This window comes from Mastigoproctus giganteus, chromosome 3, assembly GCF_048544385.1.
Source record: "Mastigoproctus giganteus isolate SK-2022 chromosome 3, ASM4854438v1, whole genome shotgun sequence".
In the NCBI taxonomy this organism is placed as follows: Eukaryota; Metazoa; Arthropoda; class Arachnida; order Uropygi; family Thelyphonidae; genus Mastigoproctus; species Mastigoproctus giganteus.
In genome coordinates this window covers 177,044,168-177,067,506 of record NC_143577.1, presented here as the reverse complement: position 1 = coordinate 177,067,506, position 23,339 = coordinate 177,044,168, and the positions used below count along the sequence as shown (strand labels likewise).

The 23,339-nt window shown below is 38.7% G+C and overlaps 1 protein-coding gene across 1 annotated transcript in view; it reads left to right on the top strand.

Annotated features, from left to right (window-relative positions):
- LOC150088434 (damage-control phosphatase 1-like) overlaps nucleotides 1-23,339 on the top strand; it is an 84,249-nt gene that overhangs the window by 30,588 nt on the left and 30,322 nt on the right. Inside the window, exon 3 of the mRNA XM_090370774.1 lies at nucleotides 15,554-15,786. Coding sequence (XP_090226900.1) covers nucleotides 15,554-15,786 — 233 coding nt within the window. The remainder of the gene's footprint in view (nucleotides 1-15,553; nucleotides 15,787-23,339) is intronic.

The following is a 23,339-nucleotide window of genomic DNA, read 5'->3' as shown; positions in this document are numbered from 1 at the left end:
GTTCCTAAAAAGGGTGACAAGTCCCTCCCATCCAATTATTGTCCGATTGCAATTACTTCTACTCTTTCTAAAGTAATGGAGAAATCAATTAACCGTCAACTCTTAAACTACCTAGAAACCTTCCGTCTAATCAACGTTCACCAGTATGGATTCCGTCAATGTCGATCCACTTGTGATATTCTGGCTTATGTTACCCATTTATGCAAATTCAATGGAAAAGTTTGGTGAAACACAAGCAGTTGCTCTTGAAATCTCAAAAGCTTTCGATTGTGTTTGGCATAAAGGTCTTCTAAACAAGCTTCCATTTTATGGTTTGCCAACTGTTTTTTGTAATTGGTTATCCGGTTTTCTCTCTGATCGCTCACTGAGTGATGGTAGATGGCTCTCTGTCTTCTAATTTCTCCACTAATGCTGGTGTCCCCCCAAGGTTCAGTTCTCTCCCCCACTCTTTTCCTCTTGTATATTAATGACCTTCCTCCATTGACTGGAAATCCTATCTGTAGTTTTGCCGATGATAGCACATTGCATTCCACTTTCCATTCTGAAAAACCTTGCTCTGCTCAATCAGCTTCAACTTCTCGAATATCAGCTACCAATTCCTTAAATGCTGATCTCCAGGTAATTCTCCAGTGGGGAAAAGACAACTTAGTTGATTTCAATCCTTCTAAAACTCTTATTTTTTTGTCTTATATCTTGCAAAAAGGATTCTTCTGCACCTGTGCTTATCTTTGGTGACCTCCGATTTCTAGGGAAAATGATATGTCTATTTTGGGGATTACTCTGACTTCTAATCTCTCTTGACAGAAGCACATTACAAATATTGCTTCCTCTGCATCTAAAAAACTTGGTTTTTTCTTTCACTCTTGGCGTTACTTTTCTTCCAAACAGCTGTTCACTCTGTACAAATTTCAAATCCGCCCTACCATGGAATATTGTTCCCGCATCTTGGGCGGTGCCCCCAAACCTCTCTCAGGCTTCTAGATTCCATTCAGAAGAGGGCAGTTAGGTTAATTAATGACTACTCTCTAACAGAATCTCTCCACTCACTGTCTCATAGACGTACTGTTTCTGCTGCATGCCTTTGCTACAGATACTTCCATGGGCACTGTTCTTCTGAATTGGCTTCTATAATTCTCGCTCTCTCTCTTTCAAAACAGTCCGAACATGTGCTGCCACCAGCCAACATCCATTTACTGTCCAATTTCGAACTCACAGAACCAACTTTCCATCTTCCTCTTGGCGCCTCCGTAGCCAGGTGGGAAGGAGCAGCAGTGCGTAGCACACGCTTCTTGATTAGACCCGGGTTCGAGCCCGTCACCACCAAATACGGAGGATACGGAAAGGTCAGGGAATGACCGCCGCATATTCCCGAGCAATATGGCCTTAGTTGCTAATGCTCCTAAAAACCAAATAACAAATAACCAATAACCATCTTCCTCGTTCATTCATTCAACTGCTATTTTCTGGAGCAACCTTCCTTAATACGTATTTCCTGAAAATTACAGTGTAAAGAAGTTCAAGTCTAATGTCAACAAATAATTTCTTTTGGCTTCTCAACCTCCAACCCAAGCACAGTACTAAATACTATATGTTCTAATACCTCTTGTGTTTGGAGTTTTCATAAAAAAAAAAAACTAAAGAAAATCAAAATGCATAATAAAAGAAAGGTTTGTTATAACAATTTTTTAAAACTTACTTTTTTAATGTAGGGATGAAACAACTGAATAACAAAAATTGAATTACACTTTTATTTATTTTTACCTGCGACTACTCACACTGTAGCATTTGTGCAATTCAAGCAAAATACAACTGCCAACTGGCTAGCACTGGAGAATAAACCAAATTGCTCAGAGGTGTGACATCATAGAACGGACCATACTTTATAGAAGTTTATAATTGGAGATTCTGTGTTATTTTTGAAATTTGTAAAACACTGTTCCTCCCTGATATTTTTTTCCGTAAGTGATCATAAATCCTGAATTTAAATTTTTTTTTCACTCTTACAAAATCACAAAAATTTCTGGAATCATAAGTAGCATGTACAAAGATAATGCAGTATTTCTTTAAATAAATTTTTTTTTTTTTTTTCATTTTAAACAAAAACACGAGTTGACCAGAAGCTATTATCGATATCAGGATTACTCCTTAATCTTTTGACTGGCTGTAGAAAACAGTTGACTAGCATGACTTCTCAGTATGTGGGATAGGGGGCTGCATATGTTTTACATTCCACTTCCATTGCTTAAATTGCCTCAAGTCCTGAGGTGGAAACAAAACATACAAAGTTAAGTCTCTCGTAATCCATTCATTATATGGAAATTTTCTTCATTCTACAGCAAAATTTAAATGTAAATACCAAAATGAATTCAGAAAATTCGCTATAAAGAAGTTCATTAAACATAGGTCTGACTTTAATTAAATCAAAAATGAAACAATTTTAAAATATATAACTGGTTGACTGCGCCCTTAAAAATGCTGCACATGGGGCTAGCGCCCCGCTTGCCCCACCCTAGTTCCGACTCTGGGTAAGCATCTATAGTACTCCCTTATGTAGAAGGTCACAAAGCTGAAACCTACAGCATTGGTGACAACATAATCTCACTATTATCGGTACTTTATTTGTATATTTAAACCAAACTATCCCGATTTGTCTGTTTAATTATATACAATCTTGCAAATTGGTTTCTCTGTAAACAATGTCTCAATAAGGAAGCATATTTGCTATAAGAAATTGATAGTTTGAAAGTTTACTTTTGAAGATCTTGAAAAATAAATTTGAAAGCAAAACTCGCAATGAATTCCCAATAAATTTTTTTCATCTGATGAAGAAGTAAATAGGGCAGTGATTAAAAAAACCCACACAACCTGTATTTTTTTAATTACTTCATGCCTTTCTGAGCCTAAACATAACTTTAATTCAAAGTTAAGATTTTATATTTAGCTTATAAGTCAATTTTAAAATTTTAGATGATCTTTTAGTGCTCAAAGGTTGACTTATATGATGGAATATATGACAGAATACATAACATATGGTTGAATTCCTCCACAGCTGACTTTCAAATGCAAAACATCACTGATAGAAAATAGAAGCTTGTGAATTGCATGAAAAATTTTAACTAATGGCCCAGATAGGAAAAAATTAATATTAATTGTGTAAGTGAAATTTCAGAATGTTTTCATTTTTGTTCTTAAATACTGGATATCCAGAGGCTAAATATTTGCAATAGTGACAGGTTCATAATATCACTCAATGGTAAGTGCAGCAAACTTTTGTATGAAAGTTGGCTGCACTTGCCTAGAGATAGCTTTGATAGAATTTAGAAAATCTCATACTGCATGGGAATTTTTTACTATTGGCACAGAGGAATAAAAATTTAAAGCTAGTCATCATCTTATTCTACCAGTAAAAATGGCATCACTTTGCTGTTTGCCGACTAGAGTGATGTATGACATAGCATGGATGCCAATGGACTTATTGTGCAGAAGGAGCTCTAATAGCAAATGAAATTAAATTTGTTGTGGTAATTTACATGTTAATATAATATATTCAGAAGATAAAATGAAACCCCATTTATTGAATAAGCATACCAGCCAATAAAATTATAAAAATTTTATTGGCTGGTATGCTTATTCAATACACACACACACACACCCATCGTTGATAAGTCTCGTTCAAGAAATGAAGTTGCTAAAGCATGTTGTGGCATTACATTTTTAGGTTTTATCCAGTGTTCATCATTAAGGGTGTATTTAATATATGTGTGTGTGTTTATAATCCATGTATCATATTTGTGTTGTATACACAGGTCATAACAAAGTCTAATGAAATTATTGAAGGCCTAGATAGGCCTGACATAGTTGTGTGGTCAGTGCAGGACTGTAGTAGCACATGCATATGAGTTCACTGTAGTTCAGATCCACATAATTCCTAATATAGTTTAGGATTGTATTCGTTGTCAAAATGTCATGAACTCCTCTAACCTAGTGGTTGTGTTGAAGTATAAACAGAACACTTTTAGGCCTAATATAACCAAGTGATCAGTGCAGAAGTGCAGTGGCACAAGTATGTTTGAGTTGATGGTTCTAGCCCATAAGACTTCTGACTGGTTAACGATTATATTCCTGTCAAAATGTAAACTCTACTAATCTATGTGATTATGCTAGAGTATAAGCAGAATTTTTTTTTTTTTTTTAATATTGTTGGTCTGAAAAATGGCAGTTAAAGTATATTGGTAAATTTTATGATCTACATGTATGTAATGGTAATATCAGTTTATCTTATTACTTGGGAATCTACAAACTTAAGGCAGTTGTTTGTTAGTAAAAAAAAAAAAAAAAAAATACATGGAATTTTTTGCAATCCAGTTTATTCAATAATGTACAAGAAATTGCTAGTAGGAACGAAAAAGCAATTATTCCATTAAATAAAACCTTAGTTAATCTTGAGTATCGTATGCAGATTTACATACCTCACATATATTCCTATATATATATATAGGGATATATATAGATACTGCCCTATTATTAATATCTGGACACCGGCAGAATTATTTAACAAGTACAGGTTACTGTTGGAAAAAAGCCGTGAATTAGGGTTGAATTTGAAAGTGTCTGCAATTCTGCCCACACACGATAGGAGGGAGTATATAATGAGAGCCTTGTTGATCAATTCGGCCCTGGAAAGATTGTGCAAGTCTCAAGGGGTAGAATTTTTTTCAGCCTGGTCTGTACTTGTTAACAGGAGAGACTGCTTCTACAGGGATGGGATACACTTAAATAGAAAGGGTGCAAGAATATTTGCTGATGCTATCGAGGCAGTGTTAGGTGGGTTGGAAAACTGCTAGCTTGGGGGGATACAAGGACTAATAGATTAACAGTAGCCACTGGCAGAGGTGAAAGTGAGTCTTGCACCGCTTCTATTGGAATGAGCAGCAGCCTGGAAAACAAGATTCAGGATATTTCAGAGACTGCTGGGAGTCGTTGCGGTACAAGTAAACAAATGGGTTTTGTTAGAGTAGCTAAGAATAGGAACAGGCGCATGTATACTTGCGTGTACACCAATGCTAGGAGTTTGGTAAATAAATTTGATGAATTTGAGGTATTGCTCAAAACATCAAAGGCAGATATTGTTGGAATATCAGAGACGTGGTGTCACGCAGATATAAGGAATGCAGAACTGGAATTTGGGGAGTACAATGTCTACAGAAAGGATAGACAGGATAGGAAGGGAGGAGGGGTTATGCTATTAGTTAAGAAACACATCAAATCCAAGGAAGTGAAGCCAGTCGACATCGCTGGACAGTGCAGTGTCAAGTCAGTTTGGTGTGACATAAGCATTGGGAGATCAAAATTGAGAGTAGGAGTGTGCTATAGGCCTAATGACTCTGATGAGTATAATAAGAAACTGTACAGGGAAATAGAGTGGGCCAGTAAATCAGAGAGTCTTATAATGGGGGATTTTAATTTCCCAGATATTGACTGGAATTTGTGGATTGGTCACTCACACACTAGCAAGGCTTTTGTGGATTTATTGGATGATTGTTTTCTACATCAGCATGTTCGGGAGCAACTAGAGGGAGTAATACTCTTGATCTGATTATCAGTAGTGATTCTTCGCATTAAGAATCTGCAGATAGAGGAACCACTAGGTGGCAGTGATCACAGTGTGCTGAAGTGGGATTTACTCAAAGAGGTAACTACCATCAGGGGTAAAGGGAACGGTTTTTGCTTTCGTAAAGGAGACTACGATGGTCTGAGACAGTATTTAAATTCTATACAGTGGGACCAACTGATGATGTTACCAACAGCAAATTCAAAATGGGAAGCATTCAAAGAACTTATCTTGGAAGCTACTAGGCTTTACATACCAACTAAGAAATATTGTTCAAGATTTAGGCCTAAACGGATGTCGGATGAACTAATGAGACATATGGCAGAGAAGAAAAATGCATGGGATACATATAAATTAACATGTGACACAGAAGCCTATGATAGATATAATCTGGTCTGTAACCAAGTTACAAGGGAGGTTACGCAGGCGAAGGCAGATTATGAGAAATCTTTGGCAAAGGATGCAAAGAAAAACAGCAAAGAGTTCTTTACTTATGTAAACTCTAGAAGGAAGGGGATGAATCAGATTGGTCCATTTGATATCGATAGTTCAACTGTTGATGATCCTGCTCAAGTAGCTAACAAATTAAATGAATATTTTGCATCGACATTCACGCATGAGGAGTTATTCAGGGAGGGGAATGCCAGAGGTGTATTCAAATCTGGCAGTAAGTTAGATAATCTTGTAATAACTGAGATTAAAGTGGAGGAGAAATTGTTGAAGATAAACACAAGAAAGGCACCTGGGGTAGATGGGATCTATCCAGTTATATTAAAGAAGGCAGCAAAGGAAGTAAGCAAACTGTTAGCCATAATTATGAGAGCTTCCTTTGACTCAGGGGAGGTACCCATAGACTGGAGATGTGCAAATGTGACCCCAATTCACAAAGGAGGATCAAAGGCTGACACAAGTAATTATAGACCTATGAGTTTAACGTCTGTTCCAATAAAATTAACGGAGGCACTGGTTAAAGAAGCACTGCAGGATCATCTAGACAAGACTTCAGTTATACCATACTGTGTCCGAGAATTCAGCTCGGACACAGCATGGTTTTGTTAAGGGAAAGTCTTGCCTGACCAAATTGATTGGATACGATGATGCAGTCACAAAAGAACTGGATGCAGGGAATAACTTTGATACTGTTGCACATGGAAGACTGCTGCACAAATTGGAGCAGTGTGGCATTGGAGGCAAATTGCTGCTATGGATAAAGGGATGTTATTGTTGTTGTTTGTTATTTGGTTTTTAGGAGCATTAGCAACTAAGGCCATATTGCTCCGGGATATGCGGTGGTCATTCCCTGACCTTTCCGCATCCTTCGTATTTGGTGGTGACGGGCTCGAACCCCGGTCTAATCAAGAAGCGTGTGCTACGCACTGCTGCTCCTTCCCACCTGGCTACGGAGGCGCCAGGATAAAGGGATGGTTGAGGGGGAGAAGACAGAGTGGTAATCAATGGACACTGCTCATCTTGGACTAATGTTATTAGTGGAGTCCCTCAGGGTTCAGTGTTGGGTCCATTATTGTTTTCTGTATTTATAAATGATATTGATGATGGTATATCAAGCTTATGTCCAAGTTTGCAGACGATACAAAGGTTGGCAGGGTTGTTAAGGACACTACTGACACTATGCTGCTGCAACAGGATCTGGAAAAGTTGAGCAGATGGGCTGAGAGGTCGCAAATGAAGTTTAACATTGACAAATGTAAAGTACTACATATGGGAAACAGCAACCCCAGAGCAACGTATCAACTCTGTGGTACTACACTGACAGTGGTAGAAATGAAAGGGACCTGGGGGTGGTTGTGCAGGCAGATATGAAGTTCTCTGAGCAGTGCAACCATGAGCTACTCTTGCAGACAGGCTGCAAGAGTAGCTCATGGTGTCTTGTCAATGATATACAGGAATTTTTCTAGCAGGGATAAGGAGGTGATTATTCCCTTGTATAAGGCAATTGTCAGGCCACACCTTGAGTACTGTATACAGGTCTGGAGGCCTCATTTCAAGAAGGATGTAGAGCTGCTGGAATGAGTACAGAGAAGGGCAACAAGATTAGTGAATGGAACAAAGGGTTGCTCTTACGAAGAAAGCTTAAGTTTTGCAAATTACAGTGTCTGGAGACTTGGCACAGGCGAGGTGATCTGATAGAGGTGTATAAAGCCTTGAATGGTTTGAGCAACTCAATGCTGATGGGATTCTTCTCCTTGCTCAGAATAATCACCTGAGAGGCCATAAATTCAGATTGAGGAAAGACAGATGTAGGATAGATGTGTGGAAATTTGCCATTAGCCAGTGGGTAGTTGGCTGGTGAAACAGACTTCCATCCCTTGTTGTGGAAGTTGATAGCCTAAATAAATTTAAGCCTCAGCTGGACAGGTATTTTGAACGAACGGAGGGGTGAAATGGAAGTGTTGTTGTTTTTTTTTTTTTTTTTTTTTTTGGCTGATGCTGCATAAGCTTGCTTTCTTGCATCATATGCCTCTACTAATGCAAACAGCTAACCTTTATTTACAGGAAAACTAATGATGTGTGTGAAGACTGATATGTGTTTAAACATTCTCTGATATTTTTTACCATTCAGCCTTTAAAGCTGCAATCAAATTAGCTCTGTTTTGGACAGTCATTTCTCACCAGCATCTGATGATCCATTTCCCCCAAGAGGTTGTCTGTAGGATTAAAGTCAGAGCTCAGGGTTGGCCAGTTGCAGTTTTCAACACTCGTGTCCTCAAACCAGTTCATGACAGTGCAAGTTGTACAACATTGTGCATTGTTCTGCTGATACAAGTATGGGCCTTCCCCAATGTTCTGCCACAATGTAGGTAACGCATTATTGTCCAGGACATCTAGATAGATCTTTTGGACATTCGTAATTTTATCCAAAACAACCAAGTATCCCGGGCTAAACTATGAAAAACAGCTCCAGACACCATCATGCCCTCTGCAAAACTTCATTGGAGATGATACAGTCTAGCAGCTAGCTTTTTCTGACAATTCCATCACAATCAGGTATAGCCATCAGACTGATAGACATGTATTATGGGCGCCTCCATAGCCAGGTGGGCAGGAGCAGCAGTGCATAGCGCACGCTTCTTGATTAGACCGGGGTTCGAGCCCGTCACCACCAAATACGGAGAATGCGGAAAGGTCATGGAATGACTACTGCATATTCCCGGAGCAATATGGCCTTAGTTCCTAATGCTCCTAAAAACCAAACAACAACAACATGTATTATGTCACTGAAGCACAGCATTCCATTGGTCTTTGGTCCAAGGATGGCAGACCTTACACCAAGCTAGATGGTATCTGGCATCAGTTGGGGCGATTAGTGGCTTCTGGACAGCTGGACAACAGTGGTAACCCATATCATGTAGTGTCCTGCACACTATACTAGTACTGACACATGTCATAAGCATCTCATTGAGGACCTGTGTGTGCTGTAACATCAACCTGCATTTTGAGAGGATGATTCTTTGCAGGGCTCTCTTGTCATGTTCTCCCAGCTTTGGAGGTTTTCTGGATTGTTTTTTGATGGTTTCAGTACCAGTCCATTTCCATAACACATGACCACTCATCAATCTAGGGATCTTCAATGTCATGAAAATGTCACATATAGACCAATTGCTTTTGTGATACTGTAATATCATTCTATGCCGTAAATCTGTTAACTCCATCAATAATTGCATCTTGCATTCACAATTGTAATACTCACCCCTCGAAGGACATGACCAATTGTTAAGGGAGGGATGTCTGACTATTAATGGTAGGGCAGTGTGTATGTATATATATATGTGTACACACACAAGTTAGCTTTGTATTAGCAACATCAACATAATACTTCACAAGATCAGCTTTTGCCCATGCCCATAATGCAGCCCATACATCTTGGCATGGACTCCACAAGGTCTTTGGGTTTCCTGTGGTAGTGCCACCCATGCATTGCACAATGTATCTGCCCAGTAATGCCCACACACGTCAAGTGCAGATGGTCATGACATTAAATGTCATTTTCCATTAGATCCCATACATGCACAGTTGGGTTGAGTTTGGGTGAGTTGGGTGGCTATGGGAAGATGGAGAATTAGTTGTGATGTTCCTGAAACCAGTTAGCAACCTGCTTGGTCTTGTGGCATGGCATGTTGTCTTGTTGATGGACACTGGAGTTTTCTGGATGCACTGTCACATGTAGAACCAACAGTGTATACTTGATTGGCAACAATAGAAGGGTAGGTGTTCCCATCAAGCCGTTGATTAACAATGAAAGAGGACCCAGGAAATACCATGAAAATAATCTCCAAACTATAATACCACTGCTCCGGCCTGCTGAACACCAGCAGTGCATCCAGGTGCCATGGCCTGCCTCATATTGCTTTCTCCAAATCACCTATTTGCATGATATAAGATGTATTCAAGTTTTTAGGTCTCCAAATTCATTTCTCTTAAGATATACAAGATACGGAGGTGACACTTGTCTCCTTTTCAACATGATCTCCTATAAGCTGCACACCTGTTCTTCCAAGCTATGAAGGCGATGGCAAAGCTTCCCTTGGAGGTATGTTCAGCCTGCTGGTAAATGCAGAAGCAGCTGCTTGTCTGCTTGGAAATCTGCCACAACGAGCATCTTTCATCATTGGAAACAACCAAAAGTCACTTGGTACAAGGTCAAGCAAGTATGGAGGATGTGAGATAATCTCAGTGTTGTTTTCTTTAAAAAAAAATTTGCACATTTCCAGAATGATAGGGTGAAGCATTGTTCTGATGGAAATGATTCAGTCTGTGTGGATGTTTTTCTGGATGGCTAGAAGGAATTTTTCTTCAGAACTTCTTCATATTAGTTTCCTGTCACTGTAGTACACATAGGTACAAAATGTGTAAAATGTCCATCAATATCCTAGAAAAAAACAACGATCATTTGCTCTGCACTTGCAGCAACACAGAACTTTTTGGGCAGTGGTGAATCAGTGTGCTTGCATTGGACAGACTGATATTTTGTTTCTAGATTGAAGAGTGGAATCCATGTCTCTCATCCATCATGACAATTGTGGAAAAGAAAGATCTGTTCACTGCAGCATCCGAAGTGAGCATCGCTTCACACAAGTTGACACAATTGTCTTTTTGTTCCTGGGAAGGGTGTCTTGGAACCTACCAAGCTGACACCTTGCTCAATCTGAAGGCTTCATGGAGTATAGTATGCACAGATCCAACATAAATGGCGCAGCTATTGCAGTTTCATCCACTGTTGACCTTTTGAAGTCCTGAGAGGAACATGAAGGACGGAAGTCCCTCTTAGGACTTCCGTCCTTCATGAAACTTACTTAACTACGAACATTTTTCACATCCATAAGGCCTACAGGACACATTCTGACATTTCCCAATGGATTCCTATTGGACTTTTCTTGGTGAGATGCAAAAATAGAATAATCACATATTCTTGATGAGTGAAGGATGCCATATTAAGTATTATAAAAACATAGTATACTGCTTAGGGCACTGCAATCAATGTGACATACTGCATTGTGCTGCCATTTTCTGAAAACATTCAGAACTAATTGGTAGTTAGACTAAAAGCAGTCCACACATATACTTCAGTTATTTGAAGACCTTATAACTTGAACGCACCTCGTAGAGTTGGTAATGGGGTTCATCAGACCAGACAACAGATTTCCACATGTCAGTGGATCATTGTTAGTGCTGACATGCCCATACATGGTACAGTTTCTTATGTCTTGCAGTGAGCATGGTTACCAATGACAGCTGTCAACTGCCATAGCTTATATGAGCTAATGTCTGGAATAGCAAGAGCATTATCCACATAGTTCATGTGGAGGTGCCTCCGTAGCCAGGTGGGAAGGAGCAGCAGTGCATAGCACACGCTTCTTGATTAGACTGGGGTTCAAGCCCATCACCACCAAATACGGAGGATGCGGAAAGATCAGGGAATGACCACCACATATCCCGGAGCAATATGGCCTTAGTTGCTAATGCTCCTAACAACAACATATTTATGTATTAAATATATATCGTTGAGAACACTTGTTCATGTAGATATTGGTATTCTTACACTGTGCCAGCTAGTTAGCTGGGCCACTTTGCTTTGTCACTTCTGTGTTATGAGATGAGAGACACAATGGGCATAGACCACACATGGTTGTCCTTCCTATGAGACCTTTGGCTGGTTGTTCAATCGCTGTTGAGCCAGTCACAATAGACTCGTGACACCACAACAGGTGCACTTAATCATGTTGGCTGTTGTTGAGATGGTAGCACCTGCATATCTTGTCCCCCCCCCAGTTATTCTGCATTCGAAGTCAGAAAGATCTTGATGCCAGTCCATTCTTCCTAGCAGATGTAATTAAATCTTATTTAAATTTAAACAGGTTTTTTAAACTGGGTTCAACAGTTTTTTTTTTTTTTTGTATTTTTGTCCCTTGGAAAGCTGCCCCCACCTCCTTTTTTCTTTTTTTCTTTTTTTTTTTTTTTGCATATCAAAGTAAACAGTATACTGGGTGACTGCTTACCTACCTATTTAGAGCGGCACCTCTGTAGCCAGGTGGGCAGGAGCAGCAGTGCGTAGTATACGCTTCTTGATTAGACCGGGGTTTGAGCCCGTGACCACCACATACGGAGGATGAGACAAGGTCAGGGAATTACCTCACATATCCCCGGAGCAATATGGCCTTAATGTTAGAGTTGTCTAGAGCAGGATCTAATGGAGAAAATGCAATCGTATTTGGTAGGTTTGGTTTTCTGAGGATGTGAAAGAGTATTGAATTAAATAATTTTTTCCAAAATCATCACTAGGAAAAGTTTCCAGTGAATAATTTACATATTTAACTCTATTTATGCCTAAATATGGAATAGAAGGCTTAACCTACCACACATGAGGATGCCATCTGTGGTAGGTTAACAAGGATGCTATCTCTGGTAGGTTAACAAGGAGCATAGTGCATCTCATGCCTTATCGGAGGGTGCTTTGATTGTGAATTTCTACTACTAGAATGGAAGCAGTACCGCATTCAGATGTTTGGGATTTGGACCTCTCCAGTGGTGCTTCATTGCACCATTGGAGAGGTCCAATGGCATCATGTAATGTCAGAAAAATGATTACACGGGAGCAAAACCATGAAGAGGATGCAAACCCCTTAAACTAAGAGTGGGTTGAGGTTATTGTTTCTGTGTTTGTTGGGAGATCCCTGGACAGTGGTCCCAGTGTTGGAAATAGAAGATAGAACCAGTACACGTAGAGTAGCAAGACTGCTGGGTATCCTGTTTATAACAGTGTAGAAGGTGTTGTATAAGGTTTTTGCAGTTTTACCTGTGCAAACTCCACTGTGAACAACAGTTGCAAGCAGTTACAATTATTGATGTTGAAACTTGACTGATATTTACTATCAACTTTTTGTTTTAGATGGAACTTGATACTGAGTGGCCATGGAGAATCCTTTGGGAGAGATTTAGGTCCATTCATTCATTCAAGTCCCTTATGTGCACCTAAGGTCACTAGTGTGGTTTCCTAGCTGCCTTCATTATGAGAAAATTCTTTTTTAAAACCATCCTGCTGGACCTGTAATGTGTTCAGTTTCAACCCAGTGATACAGAGACATATTTGTGACTGTTTGTTCATTCCACAACTGCAACAGCAAGGATGTAAGATGGAGCACCTCCATGTATTGGAAAATCTGTACAAGAAATACAGCAGCATTTTACCACTGAAAGATTATTCAATCAACCACTCAATTTCCACAGCATGTCTGGCTCAATTACCTGACCTCACTCCTTGTAGCTTTTGAAATCAGGCTACTTGAAGAACAGTGCATATTGTGGCAACATTTCTGACCTAGCAACACTGAAGGATAGCATAACATGCATGTGAGAAGTATTGCCCCTGATATGTTACATTGTTCACTTGACCATCCCATTGCTTAGTTCAGTAATATGCTTGATCACATTGATAACTACATTAGCATTACCATTAGTAGTGGCATATAATGCAAGAAAGCAAGCATATACAGCATCAGCCAAAAAAGGGAAAAAAAAAACAAACTTCCCATTCACTCCAAAAGCCTGTCCAGCTCTTCCTTTCAATTTATTTAAACTATCAATTTCCATAACAGCAGATGGAAGTTTGCATTTATCCAGCAATCAACCACTTGCTGGCTAAATGCAAATTTCTGCACCTCTATTCTGCAATTGGCTTTCCTCAGTTTCAATTTATGCCCTCTCAAGTGCATAATCTGAGCAAAAGAAAGAATCCTATCAGCATTGAGCTTGCTCAATCCATTCAAAGCCTTAAACAACTCAATCAAATCACCTCGCAGGTGATTTGATTCAGGTGTTTAATCTCCAGACAATGCAATTTGCAGACTTTAGCCTTTCTTGGTAAAAGCACCCCTTTATTCCCCTCGGCAATCTCGTTGCCCTTCTCTGTACTTGTTACAGTTCCTAAAATGAGACCTCCAGACATGTATGCAGTACTCAAGGTGTGACCTGACCATTGCTTTATACAAAGGGATAATTGCCTCCTTATACATGCTAGCAAAGTTTCTGTATATCATTGACAAGACCCCGTGAGCTGCTCTGGCATCCTGTCTGCACGGCTCTGAAAACTTCATATCTAATGGCACAATAACCCTCAGGTCTTTTTCATTCTCTACTGTCCTGAGTAGTACACACACATTTGGTATGTTACTCTGTAATGTGTTTAGTACTTTGGGGTTATTGCTACCCATATGCAGTACTTTGCATTTTTCATTGTTAAACTTCAGCTGCCACCTTTCAGCTCATCCGCCCAATTTTTCTCGATCCTGTTTCAGTCACATACCTTCGTTAATGTCATTACCAACTCTGTCAACCTTTGTATCATCTGCAAACATTGACATTATGCCTGTTATACCTTCATTAATATCATTGATAAATATAGAAAACAATGATGGTCTTAACACCGAACACTGAGGACTCGACTAATAACATTAGTCCACAATGAACAGTGTCCATTGATTACCATTCATTGTCTTCTCTCGCTCAACCATCCTTTTATCCATAGCAGCAACTTTCCCTTAATGCTATACTGCTCCAGTTTGTATAGCAGCACTCTATGTGCAACAGTATCAAAAGCTTTCCTGAAATTCAAGTATATGATATCAAAATTATTTTTTGCATACAGTTCCTTTTTCACCACATCGTAGTATCCAGTAAAATTGGTCAGACAAGATTTCCCCTTAACAAATCCATGCTGTGTTTGCCTGCAGTCTTGTCTAAATGATCCTACATTGCTTTTTTAACCAGTGACTTCATCAAGGCACATATTGAATGCTGATGTTCTTGTTTATATTTCAACCTGACTACCACATCAGCAGAGTTGAGAGTTAATTATTTACTGTACTCCTACAGTTGACCATTCATATATGTCAAGCCATGATGGATCGAGTATCACCACTTGGAACAGGTGATAATTTACCATTAATGCCATGCTAATGTGCTTGACAAGATTTATGCCACATGTTATGCGTTGCTGATAAGGTTGTTACATGAAAACATCAAAAAAATAAAATGAAAATATTACCATAGTGGTGTTACTGATTGTTCTTCAATTACAGTATGCACACCCACACTGATCATGCAACAGGATAATTGTTCACAGCAAAATTTTCTACTAGTCGTGATTTTTGGAACTAATTTTGTTTCTCGTGCAATTTTATTTTGCATCCTTCAAAGAACATACCTGCCAAATTGGTTGTATTTCCTCCATTAGATCATAGCTCCAAACAGCTCTAAATAGGGATACTTTTAACTGTAACCACCCAGTATTTAAATGTTTTTGATGTGTTTACTTCATATGGCTTGTTAGTGTTGTTCCTACAGATTTATAAGTAAAAATGTAAAATTTTACTAGAAAAAATTCTTTTCATTTTCTGAGTTTTAACTGATATGATTTTCTTATTTTAGGAAGCTCGGGAAGAATCAAAAGAAGTTACAGGTAGACTGTCAAAATTAAGAAATGAACTGCAAACAGATAAACCATTTATTCCATTAACTAGTGATGCTCCAGATGTAGAATTGTGGAATAATTATCTAGCTGAGCAAGTAAAATTCTATAGTGAGGTTCGTTGGTTTCAGTCAGCGTGGCTGTATGCAGAATGTTACATGTACAGAAGAATAAAGGAAGCATATGAACTCAGGTATACTAAAATAGCAATATTCACATATTCTGCAAAAATGTGAATATTTTTTATAGGTTAAGTGTATGAAAGCGATACTATGGCAAGCATTTGTAATGAACTTCAGGATAATGACATGGTAATAAACGTTCTCCTCATTGCAGGTAATAGTTTACTATTTGCAGTATAGTTCAGTTGTGTTTGATTTTACCTCCAGATATCATGGAGAATATTATGATTGTTGCTGTTGAAAGGAAGTCACCACGACTTGAGTGGGCTTTCCATTGTGATCCTGACAAATGTGTAGGGGACCAGATTTGAAGATTTTGAAATGATGAAGGATAATGAATCCCCATGGAAACAATTCTGTAATTTAAAGATTGTCAGTATCATTAAATTAATTTTGAAAATTTATTTTAATTTTCAAAATTAAAGAATGTGACAGTTTTAAAAAGTGATGGATATCTAACCGTTGTCAAAATTAATTTTGAAAACTGTACCAGTTTAACATATTTTCAAACTGATCTAAAACAAATGATCTTTAATATATTTTCAAACTTATCTATATCCTAGCTTTATCTGGTAAATATATCATTAAATAAAAGACCGTGAAATGATTTGGTAATCAGGCATCCAGTATCAATTAAAGGTCTTTAATTTTAACTCAAACGAAATTGAAAACTCAAGTACATCAAGCCATATATATATATATATAAAGAATTTCCAATGTGAAGAGTGGCAGCTACAAGGGTTTACCATTCTTGGTTCAACATGCCTTGAAAATATAAAATGTGAAGAAAAATTATTAGAAATGCAATAGAAAAAATCCTTAATAAAGCCTGTTAAATTATGGAGAACAGTCAAATCATATTTTTATACAAAACATCAACAATCATCACATCCAACTGTGACAAAAACAGATTATAATTTATGAATTGGATTGTTAATAGTGTCTCACTGTCATCGAGGTCTCATTAAATTGCCATTTAGGTTGTGCTCTCACCCACCCCAACCTGTTGAAAGCTTTTAAAGCTTCAGGAATTCATTCAGATGTAATGGGAGAAATTCAAAAACGTTTTGCGACTTGGGTATTAAAGGTAATGTCCTCTGTCGTTCCAGTCCCCACTGGCTAAGCCACTGTTGTGTAAACAACTCACCCTTCTCTAAGGCGCCTCCGTAGCCAGGTGGGAAGGAGCAGCAGTGCGTAGCACACGCTTCTTGATTAGACCGGGGTTCGAGCCCGTCACCACCAAATACGGAGGATGCGGAAAGGTTAAGGAATGACCACCGCATATCCTGGAGCAATATGGCCTTAGTTGCTAATGCTCCTAAAAACCAAACAACAACAACAACAACAACAACACCCTTCTCTACTGGCTAAGCCACCCAACTACAAGTCTCTTCCTCCCCACCCACCACTTTCCTTTCCTTCATATCCACTTCAAGTTCCACTTCATATCCACTTCAAGCTAGCCGAGTGGGTAAAGTACCTGCCCGGCAACCCAAAGGTCGCGGGCTCGATTCCCGCCTCGGGCTTGGATCAAAGTACTGCAAAAACCTTGGGAGGTGCAATATGGCCACAGAAGCCGATGCGCCAACAACTACCAAATCAAAAAAAAAAAAAAAAACCACTTCAAGTTGGCTTCTGAGAAATCCTCATTCCTGAGAGATCGGCTGTTGATACCCAACAACAGACCAACCCAAATATCATAGGACTGAGGATGTGCTTTCCTTTGTCCCTTCTATTTCCAAGGTCTGTAGATTCTCTGTAATAAGATATCCTAGTGAGCTCTCTAGCTTCTGTGTTAAATTTTTTTACTGTATGCTATCTGTTAAAAATTTTTTAGCTTTACTGTGTAATTTGCTTTTGAGTTAAAATGTCCACTGAATAGGTCTCCCATCCAGAGATCTCACACACACACCCACCAGAGAGGGTGGGTGTGTGTGTGTGTGAGAGAGAAACCAATACATGTGGTTTGATTAATACAACTGTTGCTAGCACAGTGAAGTGTTGTTTATGTTTATATGCAGCGTCTGCCCTTTTATAAGCATATTCTATACATTTTTCATGAAAAAAATAATGATAAAATTCATTCTCAGAAAAACTTCATCTGCCTTTCAGGTACAGTGTGGACTTTCCATTGACAGCAGTGGAACTGTGTTTTGTGAGATGGTAATATGTGTAGTGGCTCTAATACTTTACTGATAGGGGACCTCAATAAAAAAAAAATTTATAGCAACTTGTAAGCCTAAACAAAGTTATTAATGCAGAACCATATATAATATTTTTATCTCTATAATGCCAGCAAATATAATTATAATTACCAAAAAAAAAAAAAAAAATCCTAATCCTCTTAATCAACAGGAGAAATCCAAGGTAATAACTTTTTGTTTAACTGTCTGCTGGCATGTTGGTGGCAAATGACTACCAAAACTTTAAATTTGAAAATAAAAATAAAAATACCTGTTAAAATGATGCCAGTGTAAATTTTTTTTTTCTTTCATTATTGGTTTCACTTTTGATCTGTATCATTAATTGTTTTGTTATACAAGAAGTCATAAAAAAAATTTTTTTTAAATGTTTTTTAGGCAAAGAAAATGTTTTTTGAGCAAAGCCTAAAAAACATTTCATATTATTTCATATATCTTATTTCATATAATGCATGAAATCATCAAGCATTCTAAAACAGGAATTTAAAATTAGTGACTCTTTTATTGTCCAGTCATTGAATGTGCTGGCTCCATGTTTGATTATAGTGTCCCACAATACTGATGAGTCACTTGCGTCAAATATTGCGTACATTTATTGTCATTATCCAACTCCAGAAGTTGGCAGGTTTTTCAGTTCATATTTATTTAAGATTTTGCTCACTGACAGTAAAGATAAACACCCACATGCAAGCATTAGTTAAGAATTTCTAAAAACATCTGTAAAGTGCATCAGAAGGGGCTCTTTTATAAAAAATGAATTAAAAATATATATTTTGAATATAAAAAAGATTTTTCACAGTTGTGTTCATAATGGTGGGACTGTTAGTAATCCTGGGTATAACCTCCATGCACAAGCACATGGTGGGTGACCACCCAGGTGTGAACCAACGTAAGCAGGGGTCGAGGTGTGGCACCCACACCACATGGAGGAATGCCGCCCCTCTATGTTACCAGGCAGTACTAGGTGGTAGATGACTCTCATCAACCGGTGAAATACCACCACTTTGCTTATTGGAGGCTTGAAGTGGTGGAACCCATGTTTAGTCTCTAGAGCTAAGTTCCGGTCAACCCTTCCCTATCTCTTCCATCATGCAGTATGATTGATGACTTTTGAGGTTATGATGAACGTCGTGGCGAGATCCAATATTCCTTACATTTCGAGGGTACAGCTCTAAAACAGTTTTCGTAGGCCGGCCGCTAGTTAGTACACCGGACCGAACCTATTGGTAACTCTCTAGGAGGCTTCCTGATCAGCTAGTGTATAATCTTGCTACCTCTACTCTGCCAGATAGTGACTGGAGGGAGTCCGAGTAGTGTGTATGCGGGGAGCATTGTCGAGGCCACGCTATGTCAAGGATCTGGGTATATTCTTACCACATGTACGCCATATCCAAAAATTTCATTACTTCATACAGCATGTCCCGCCCACTTTTTCTTAATATTGAATACACCATGAATTGTCCAACTAATAGAACAAGCTTATCTGCGAAAAGATCTAAACCTCCCAAGGACTTCCTAATTCATTTCACAAATATACGTGGTCTCAATTCTAATCTCAACGATGTCCATTTCCACTTGCAGTCTGCCAAACCACATGTACTTTTTCTGACAGAATCTCAGTTATCGGTTGATTCTACTACTGTTCATCTCAGATGCCCAAATTATTCGCTGTATGATTCCTTTCGCCTCAAAGGTGGTACTTGTGCATATGTCTGTTCCGATATTCCCTGTCAGAGACTTGGCAATTTGGAATCTCCTCTCTTTGATCTTCTCTGGCTTAAAATCTCTCTACCTCATTGTGTCAAATTCATCTGTTGTCTCTACCGTTCTCCCAACTCCACTAATCACTTGGAGCTCTTTGACTTCCTCTCGTTGCAACTTGACTTTCTTCAGTCCAACTTTCCTAACAGTGAGGTAATTTTCCTTGGTGATTTTAATGTTCACAACTCCAGCTGGCTTCCGTTTTCTAGTCACACCGACCCAGCAGGTTGAGATGCTGAGGCTTTTGCAATTACTAATGACCTAGCACAGATTGTTCATTTACCTACAAGAATACCGGACAATCCGAATCATACAGCCAATACGCTTGATCTTTTTCTCACAAACAACCCTTCTAAGTACACGGTCGAAGTGAGAGGTCCTTTACGCACTTCAGATCACAACTTGGTGATTGCCTCTTCTCCAATGGAACCTTTATCTCATGGCTATTCCCAACCTCATATTGTTTGGCATTACAAGAATGCAAAATGGGATGACCTGCGAGACTTCTTTTCTTCTTTTCCTTGGTCGGATTACTGTTTCAAAACTCCTGATGTCAACGTTTGCTCAGATTGTATCAGTGAAATTATTCTTGCAGGAATGGAATCCTTTATCCCACACTCCACTTTAAAATCTCGTCCTTTATCTAAACCTTGGTTTTCCAATAAATGTGCTAAGGCTGTTCAAGAGAACAATGTTGCATATCGTAATTGGCTTGTTTCTAATTCTTCAGTTTCATTTTCTGCCTACACCAAAGCTCGCAACAATTGTAAAGCAGTTATTAATCAGTCCAAACTAGAGTTTGAACAGGCTAAGAGTAGAAAACTTGCTTCTTGCCCTAATGGTAGCCGAGCATTCTGGTCTCTTGCCAAAGCTATTGGCCGCAACTTTTGCCCATCTCTGCTTCCACCTCTGTCCAAACCAGATGGTTCTGTTGTCACTTCAGCCAAGGATAAAGCTGACCTGCTAGCATCCCATTTTTCTTCCAGCTCATGTATTAATGAACTTGTTAAAACACCTCCCACCATTCCCAACACGGTCCATTCAATGCCTCCTGTGGTCTTCCGTCAAAAGGATATCAGAAGGATTTTGATGAATCTTGATGCTAAGAAAGCTCCAGGTTCTGATGGTATTTCTCCACTTGTTCTCAAAATCTGTGCTCCTGAACTTACTCCTATTCTCTGCCGCCTTTTTTCACTTTCTTATTCCAAAGGTGTTTTTCCTTCTGCTTGGAAATTTGCTCATATCCAGCCAGTTCCTAAAAAGGGTGACAAATCCCTCCCATCCAATTATCATCCCATTGCAATTACTTCTACTCTTTCTAAAGTAATGGAGAAATCAATTAACCGCCAACTCTTAAACTACCTAGAAACCTTCCGTCTGATCAACGATCACCAGTATGGATTCTGTCAGTGTCGATCCACTGATGATATCCTGGCTTATGTTACCCATTTATGGACTACTTCAATGGAAAGGTTCGGTGAAACACAAGTAGTTGCTCTTGACATCTCAAAGGTTTTTGATCGTGTTTGGCATAAAGGTCTTCTAAACAAGCTTCCATCTTATGGTTTGCCAACTGTTTTTAGTAATTGGTTATCCAGTTTTCTCTCTGATCGCTCACTGAGGGAGATGGTAGATGGCTCTCTGTCTTCTAACTTCTCCACTAATGCCAGTGTCCCCCAAGGTTCAGTTCTTTCCCCCACTCTTTTCCTCTTGTATATCAATGACCTTCTTCCATTGACTGGAAATCCCATCCATAGTTTTGCCGATGATAGCACATTGCATTCAACTTTCCGTTTTGAGAAATCTTGTCCTGCTCAATCAGCTTCAATTTCTCGAAAATCTGCTACCAATTCCTTAAATGCCGATCTTCAGGTAATTCTCCAGTGGGGCAAAGACAACTTAGTTGATTTCAACCCTTCTAAAACTCAGTCTTGTCTTATATCTCGCAAAAAGGATTCTTCTGCTCCTATGCTTATCTTTAGTGACACTCCAATTTCTAGGCAAAAGGATATATCTCTTTTGGGGATTACCCTGACTTCTAATCTCTCTTGGCACAAGCACATTACAAATATTGCTTCCTCTGCATCTAAAAAACTTGGTTTTCTCTTTCGCTCTCGGCGTTACTTTTCTTCCAAACAGCTGCTCACTCTGTATAAATCACAAATCCGCCCTGCCATGGAATATTGTTCCCACATTTGGGGTGGTGCCCCAAAACCTCTCTCAGGCTTCTTGATTCCATTCAGAAGAGGGCAGTTAGGTTAATTAATGGCTCATCTCTAACAGAGTCTCTCCACTCGCTTTCTCATAGACGCACTGTTTCTGCTGCATGCCTCTTTTACAGATACTTCCATGGGCACTTTTCTTCTGAATTGGCTTCTATAATTCCTGCTCTCTCTTTCAAAACAGTCCGAACACGTGCCGCCACCAGCCAACATCCATTTACTGTCCAACTTCAAACCCACAGAACCAACTTTTCATCTTCCTCATTTATTCATTCAACTGCCGTTTTCTGGAACAACCTTCCTTCATACGTATTTCCTAAAAATTACAATCTACAGAAGTTCAAGTCTAATGTCAACAAATATCTTCTTTCGTCTTCTCAACCTCCAACCCAAGCACGGTACTAAGTACTATAGGTTCTAATACCTCTCGTGTTTGGGATTCACATAAAAAAAAAAAAAAAAAAAAAATAGACTGAAAATAGTTTGTTTTAAGAAGTGAACAATTTTGAATTATTTTTTGCCTTTATTACAAGTACAATAATGGAAAAGGTCTGCCAACATGCTTGCTCATGTGATAATTTTATTGTGCCTAATAGAGGGTTAAAAGTTGTCGCCAAACAATGACTTAACGGTGACAACTCATCTTTAATTTGCTCTTCTTTAAAAAGAGTGCTGAAACACCATAGTTGTAACATAAATATTCAGCATATTAATGATGTGATCTGATTTAAATAAAAACTATTTTTGAAGTCACAGACACAGAAGTTCTGAATTTCTAATGAAATTACTATTCTGATATGATTCTTCATCCACAGAATTAGTCAACATAGTGATAATTCTACTAGTTCCATAGAAGAATTCTGTTTGTGTGTGTGTGCAGTATTGGTTCTATTTTATATGGTGCACATACTCACTAGGTGAAGTGCAGCTTAGGAAACACAATTCTTGTGGTAGTTTAAGTGATCCTGTTCGTATACTAGAATACACTATACACTACAGATGTAGAATAGATGTGCGGAAATTTGCCTTTAGCCAGCGGGTGGTTAATTGCTGGAACAAACTTCCATCTGTTGTTGTGGAAGTTGATAGGTTGAATAAATTTAAGGAGGAACTGGACAGGCATTTGGAGGGAATGGTATGATTTTTTTTTTTTTTTTTGGTTGATGCTGCATAAGCTCATACACATGCTATCTTGCATCACATGCCACTACTACTACTACTATCCTAGTCATAGGAGACACCCCTCTGATTGCATTAAATTGTGTGGGATTAAGAGTAAGTAAATATTGTGGTTCATGAAGGTTTAGCAGTAAACTTGGAGTTTGTTTAAAACATATACATCAAACAATGGGCACATGGGAGGAACTGACAGAGTTTTAG